The 7,500-nt window shown below is 31.1% G+C and overlaps 2 protein-coding genes across 10 annotated transcripts in view; one reads left to right on the forward strand and one right to left on the reverse strand.

The window, feature by feature from the left end:
• LOC119573132 (putative GPI-anchor transamidase) overlaps window positions 1-3,359 on the forward strand; it is an 8,497-nt gene extending 5,138 nt beyond the window's left edge. Inside the window, exons 6-8 of the mRNA XM_037920190.1 lie at window positions 263-373; window positions 749-936; window positions 1,145-3,359. Of these exons, the coding sequence (XP_037776118.1) occupies window positions 263-373; window positions 749-936; window positions 1,145-1,229 (384 nt within the window). The 3' untranslated portion in view covers window positions 1,230-3,359. The remainder of the gene's footprint in view (window positions 1-262; window positions 374-748; window positions 937-1,144) is intronic.
• Window positions 3,360-5,673: 2,314 nt separating this feature from the next.
• The window catches only part of LOC119573130 (hexokinase type 2-like), a 23,368-nt gene continuing 21,541 nt past the window's right edge, over window positions 5,674-7,500 (reverse strand). For 8 of the 9 annotated variants that reach the window (XM_037920181.1, XM_037920182.1, XM_037920183.1 and 5 more), the window contains 3 exons: window positions 7,250-7,405; window positions 6,352-6,628; window positions 5,674-6,100 (listed from right to left, as the gene is read on the reverse strand). In XM_037920181.1, coding sequence (XP_037776109.1) covers window positions 6,014-6,100; window positions 6,352-6,628; window positions 7,250-7,405 — 520 coding nt within the window. In that variant the 3' untranslated portion in view covers window positions 5,674-6,013. The remainder of the gene's footprint in view (window positions 6,101-6,351; window positions 6,629-7,249; window positions 7,406-7,500) is intronic. The other variant, XM_037920189.1, reaches the window with a different exon arrangement.

The raw sequence follows: 7,500 nt of genomic DNA on the forward strand, positions 1-7,500 counted from the left end.
TTAGGTAATCATTCTCTCTATTTATCCGGGCTTGGGACCAGCACTGACTTGGGCTAGCTTGCCCACCCAGTGGCTAAATAGGCAATCGAGGTGAAGTTCCTTGCCCAAGTAACTTCATCGTTGTATAGTTATGACTTAATTATCTTTCATCCCTTATACTAATGTGATGATTTTCATTATTGTGATATATATTATATTGTACCTTTGCATATGAAATTATAGCGATAATAATAATAATAATACTGTTTCATCACACCTCCAGCATCATGTAGACCCAGCTATTGGAGTCTACATAATAGACCGTTTCACATACTATGCTCTTGAATTCCTTGAGAGAGTGACTCCTGACAGCAAGAAGACATTGGCTCAGTTTGTAAGTTGATTTGGTTTTATGCTTTTATAATAAGATCTTTTAAAGTTTACATGCTTATATGTTGTAATTGATGATGTTGTCTTCTTATTTTTCATTTTTTTCTCATTAATTAATTTGTTTTGATTTTGTTTCATCCTCATGACTATTATTTTTTGCAGTGATTCCTTATATAATATTATCAGGTGTTCTGATTAATGGGAGTACATTTTTTTCTTGAAGTGCCTTTTGTTATTATCATATACATATAACACTTCTTATGTTTGGCTGGTTATTCTGAGCTTTGATGCTTATATGATCCATATATATTTGATTGTGTGTGTCTGAGGTTTAGATGTATGTGTAATTGTATAACTTACATTTCTCTGCCTTTTCTAGCTGCAAGTGTGCCCAAAGCAAGTCTGCATCTCTACAGTTGGTGTACGGAGAGATCTGTATAAGAGGGATCCAAATAATGTCCTAATAACAGAGTTCTTTGGGTCAGTTCGAAATGTAGAACTTACAAATCAGCTTCTGGATCTTCCCTTGTGTGAAAGGGCTGATCAGCTTCAGATAAATGACTCCATGTAAGCAACTGGTGAATTTATATTATTGTTTAGGCAATGAGATATTTATATTGAAGTATGTATTTTAGATATAAGAAAATTTATTTTTGTATCACATTGTGTTAGTGTGCATGTGTATACTTGACAAAAAAAATCTGTTATTAATTATTTATTAATGTGTTAGTTCTCTCTCATCAATGTTATTATTAAAGCCATTTTATTTTTGCAGAGAAAGTGAACCAAGAGATGAAAATGTTGAGGCCCCAAAGAAATTAGTTTTTGCTAATCAGCTGCCTCTTCATCGATCATCATAGATAACCAGTTTGAGTTTGTGTTAATAGTCTGCATGCTGCAAATACTGGTTTTTGTGATTAACAATTTTTTTTATCATTAATTTCCTAAAATTGAAAACTAGTATACACTAACTACGAATTTTTGGAGTGTAATAATAATGAAAAGATGAGGTCTTCAGGTTTGTATTGTCATTTTGATCATCTTGTTTTACAGTGATTTTTGACAGTCTTGTAACCATGAAGTTGCTTAGTATGCTGTACTAAAATTCAGAAAAATATAAATACAGTGGACACACGCAATGAAACATATAGTTGGTACAAATATCTTTACCTATAAGTGCAAATGAGTAAAAAAAAAAAAATAGCTTTTCATCTCGGACATTGAATGGCAGATAATATTTGATATTTTTGACATGTGAAATATATTATTTTATTCAGAAAATCATATTATATGGCTTTTAGGGCTTACTACTTGAATTCTTTGGAAATACTAGACATGATAATAAGATAAAGAAATGTTTGTATTAGCATTATGAATTTTTCTTGATAAGGCTCAGCTGTGATCATAAACTGTTCAAAGACATATTAGGAATATGTGTTGTGTATGAGTACATTGAAAGCCCCACTTTATAAGGTTCTTTTTTTATTTTCTACGTGTGAATGTGAATTGCTGCTGAAAACCAAATGTTAGAGCCATTTCTTCATTTTTAATAGTGATGAATGTGATCTCAGTTTATTTAGGATACTATTTATTATCTCAATACATATTTTTAGCATGGGAAGGATTATTTCAATAAAGTTATTTATTTATCTTCCATATTAGCAGGCATTGAAATAAATCTTTAAAACTGGGGCAGTAGAAGCTATAGACAGAGTTCTTGTATGTTGTGAACTTACTTCACAGTAGCCACAAGCTTTCCCCAGAATACCAGTTTTATCATAGAACACGTGTCTTTTATGCACATATTTCTGTATAACTTCTGTTTCTGATGTCTAGTTTTCTTAGAAATATAAATCCAATACCTTCATCCAGGAATATAACTTTTTTTTACTCCCTTGACTGGAGAATAAAATATTCTGGTTATGTTTTTCTTATTCAACTTTCTTTGGAATGATCATTGATTATAAGTAGATTTACATGTACAGTACTATTTTTTTATCTGTTAGAGAATGAATATGTAGTACTTTATGGTGTTACTATGCTGAATCACCTCAGCATAAAGCGTGGAAAAATTAAGGCAATGCTTGCACTGGGGTATATTTCTCATTTTTCATTTTTGTACACATTTATAAGCAATTTTATATTTCTTATGAAATGATTGTGATAGTAAAACTAAAGGAAGAAATCATGCTATGGATAATTTTGTCTAATTTGAAGATAATCTTATCCTATTTTGTGAATATGTTTATTCTGTATATATAAATCCTAGGTTTGTGTTGGGAAGATGTACATGTCCTTGTATCACGTGACTAAAATTAAAGATGTGTGTAAAGCTGATATCATAAATATGCTTACCCAAAAGTGTTTGTTTTAAACAAATTATTCTGTGATGTTCTATGTCTGTCTCTCCCTCCACACAGATATATGCTGATAGGTGTGAGCCTGTACAGGAGAGCTTACTAGCAAAGAATAGCAAGGCACTGAATGCCTTAATTGCTTAAGTGGTTCTCTAAGAAGGAAAATTATGTGAAATTAGATTTTTTTTTTTTCTAAAATGGAAACTTCCATTTCTCATTTTCTGCTCTTAGCTAATTTCTGAATTTCATACACCAATCACCGAGAGGTATTTTTGGTTTTTACTGTGTTACAGTAACAATTCCACAGCATTCTGCACCCCAAATATGATTATTCAGATAATTCATGTTAATATTGGAGAAAAAACTTGTTCATATAAGTAATGTGATATGTACTGAAAAAATAAGAACACATGCAAGCATTTCATCTTTATTTTATAATCACTGAAAGAAAATTTCAGTAATAAATTAAACTATACAACCAAGTAACATGAAATGTTTCAAAATTAAGTTTTCATAAGAATGGAGAATGAGATTCAACTGGAACAAAATGAAAGCAATTGGATACAGAATGAGTTGAGAGCAAAGAATATTACACCTTTTATATATATATAAAATATAAATATTTTAACCATTCATTGCACAAACTTTTCATTCTCCTCATCTTCTATGTACAGAGAGTAAAGGAAACAACACACTCCCAGCTGTTCACACAAATCAAGAGGCAAGATGAAGAAGGATAAGTAGTCACGGGCTGACTCCATGTCTTCTCTTCTTCCCTCATTCTTTATACATAATAATCCTCATATTCAGACCATTTGTATGTGATATACTTTGTAGAATGTCATACATTCCTATTTGATCTTTACCTTGAAATTCTCCTCAAGACATTTTCCTGGGAAAGGGTCCTGCCTCATTTCAGCTTCCCCAAACCTTGTTATGGATTTATTCATAAAATTACACATAGCAAGGTACACAGTTCGTTGAGCAACAGCATGTTATATGGGGAAGTATAGTGCAATTACTGGGTAAACTTCAAAAAAAGTATTGGAGATACAACAGAATGAATATCCAGAGTGAAAATTAACAAGTTTCTCTAAAAATATATTCAATATACATAAATATATCTGTTGACGGAAACTTCCTGTATCAATAATAAATATTTTTCTAAAGGAAAACCAAATGTGTAAGTACTTCGTAACCAGCAGCACTTTTATTATAATTCCATCTATAATGTTAAGAACTATCACAGCTTCCAATGAAATGTAAGATAAAATAGCATTTGTGAATTGCTTGGGCAGATGTTCCCCATTTACATGATAAATATAATGTTTTCAAAATACTTGATAACCTTTTCAGAGTATAATGATACAAGGAAGACAAATGCCTCATAAAGTCTGAAGTAAAAAATGCCAGGGCAGGTTTAACTGTGATATGTGAATGCAAATGATAATGTGAACGAGAGAGAGAGAAAATAAAATAATAATTTTTTTTTTTTGTTGTTGTTGAAGCCCCAAAATCTTTATGATGACTTTATGCTATTCATACAGAATTTCTCTATTAAAATCTTTAAATATCATGCTGTAATAAAAATCCAGGACAAATAGTGTAAAAGTACTTCCTGTATCGTAAAAACCCAAGGGTATTTTTCATTCCCTTTGTTGTCATGGTATTAATTATATATATATACATACACACACACAGATATATATATATATATATATATATATATATATATATATATATATATATATATATATATATGTATGTGTGTATGTGTATATATATATATTTACAATTATAAATATGCCTAAGCACATAACAATTTATATTAATTTTAAAAGTTTCAATTAAACTTTATCAATGTTGATAAATAAGCACATCATACTTCGAGAATTTTTCCCAATATTACTTCTAAAAAATCAGACTGATGTGCAATTCATTCTTCAAGAATTTCTAGTAACTACACCTTGAATGAATAACATCTGCCTTACTTGTGAGAGCCTAAATATTACATCCAAACTTGCCTATGGCCACACTGATGAAGCCAGGAAATGTTTTAACATTTTGTAATTCTGGCCCTTGCACTAATTATTTACTCTTTAATCAATAAAATAATTGTAATTATGTCAAATTAGTAAACAATTAAAACAAGAAGCATCATTATACCACAAGCACACCAATATGAAAAGAAAGAAAGAAAGAAAGAAAGAGAAATGATGGTTTCATATGACAGAAATCCCAATTATCTTAGGAATTCACAGAAAAAGCAGTAATGCTGCCAGTGAACAACTGATCAGTTTGTTTCATCTTTCTTATTTTACAGAAAATTCTACCTCAGTGGTGGTTGTGAAACTCTTGTCTTTCCTATGCAATCAAAATTTACACTAACATGAGATGGAGATCAACATATCATAATCACCAAAACTCTTAAAATAGCATTTGAAGTTAAATAAACTATCTATATATAATATATGCATTTATATAATATTGATTTTTTTTAGTGTGAAATGATAATCCTGATATACACTAAATAAAAATATACATATTCATGTCTATACATACACACACACACACACACACACATACATATATATATATGTACTCACATTTCAACATATCCATTCACTTATTCATACACACACACACATACATATACAAACAATTTATATATATTTATATATATATATATATATATATATATATATATATATATAATATATAAAATAATATATATAATAATATATATATATATATATATATATATATATAAAAATATATATATATATAATATATATAAAATATATATATATATTTTATAATAATAATATATATATAATCTGTGTGTAGGTGTGTGTGTATGAGACAGAGAGAGAGAGAGAGAGAGAGAGAGAGAGAGAGAGAGAGAGAGAGAGAGAGAGAGTGAGTGAGTGAGTGAGTGAGTGAGTGAGTGAGTGAGTGTGTGTGTGTGTGTGTGTGTGTGTGTGTGTGTGTGTGTGTGTGTGTGTGTGTGTGTCTAAAATGTTCAGAAAAAAGTTTAAATATGCACTCCATCCATAAACTCTCTAACTGATTGTAAATACTGAAGATGGCAGCATCTCTCCGCATTCGTTACACTTCAGCTTATCTACTTACCACAAAACTAGCACACTGTATGCCTTCAATGTTAACCAGTACTCATACCATCAGTCAAGAACTATATAAAAAACATGCATTGTGTGCAACAAAAATCTACATATGAAGACACTTTCACATTTATTGTTCCGCTGTTACGAAATAGGATCATTGCTCTATCTCATGGCTGAAGTCCTGGAAGCTACAGCTGCCACTAAGGCTGCACCACGACCACTTCCGTCCTCTGACAACATTAAGTCAAACTGGAAAAAAAAGAATGAAGTTATTGTTTGCTTTCCATTTGTCATATATATTGGTTATTAAATGATCTAGTGATGAAACCTATTTGTATGGATAATACTTCTTACTATCTGCATGTCCCTTATTACAGCAATCTAATTACTATGGTCCCCTTATTTAAAATGAATAAGCAAAAATATGTAAAAACATTCTTCTAAAATAGACTTTACACAGATCTCAAAATATCAATAACAAAAGGTACAAAAATCTTTACCTTAATTCCAGGCTTGATGAGCTGCGATACCTGCTCCACCATAAGGTTGTGGAAGTGTGGGTGGAAACGGTAAACGGATCCATCCACAGCTACAGACACACTTTCTTCATTGATACGATTAAGGAGGAGAGCAACACCTGCTCCTGCTAAGTATGCTGCTCGCCGAGAAACGCACTCGCACACGTGACGGACATTTGCACAGTCAGCATCAGTGGCGTTGTTAAGACCAAGTTCCTCCAGAATAGCATAGCAATTGTTGAAATCTCCATCTTCATCACTAGAAAATGGTAAAAGCATAGCTGTAAACATTTTCAGTCCATATATATATGATTTTAAACTGAATACTTTTATGAATCTGTGGAAGTACCCAAATATATAGCAGCCTCATGTTGTAGTAATTACTGTATTCACTTGAAAGGCCTAGCATGGAAATATTCTCCCTATGTATTTGCAGCCAAAGTTAACTTCAACAATGCTCCCCATGTGATTTCCCATAACACTGATTTCTGCCACTATTTTTTAATTTCAATAACATCATAAAATCTTTTGCATAATGCATCAAGATGACATAAAATACACCCAAAGTAACAACAAAAGGCACACAACAGATCTGCTATTGGTTCTTGCTAATAACTAACTCTTATAAGCATATTTACAAACCAATTTATTATATGAAACAAGAGATAAAAATGTATTTTCACAACTGAGACATAGTGCTTTTTCTTTGGTAATTTGTACATAAATTATAAATGATATGGAAATGCTAATATTCTAAGAGTCCATAATGAAGGAAGAGATGGTTCAAATGAATGAAGGAAGAGATGGTTCAAATGTATTAGGTGATTCTTTTTATTATTATTTTTATTTTAAGATAATATTCCAGTGAAGATAACCATACCTTTCAATCTCTGAGATGTATTTAGTGAAGAAAGAACCTTTCTCTTGCAAAATATCTGAAGATTTCCCATCGAAGAGCAGGCCCTCTGCCACCAGCCGCACGATAACCTGCCTTGCAATTTCTCCCATGTACATACCGCTAATCATTTTCTCAAACCTGTGGAACAGAAACATATTTCATTGTTGTTTATATTGAGATTCATACTGATTACAATCTCTTATTCTGCATGCATGTGAAAAACAACTCTGCTA

The sequence above is a fragment of the Penaeus monodon genome, chromosome 5 (assembly GCF_015228065.2).
Source record: "Penaeus monodon isolate SGIC_2016 chromosome 5, NSTDA_Pmon_1, whole genome shotgun sequence".
Classification (NCBI taxonomy): domain Eukaryota; kingdom Metazoa; phylum Arthropoda; class Malacostraca; order Decapoda; family Penaeidae; genus Penaeus; species Penaeus monodon.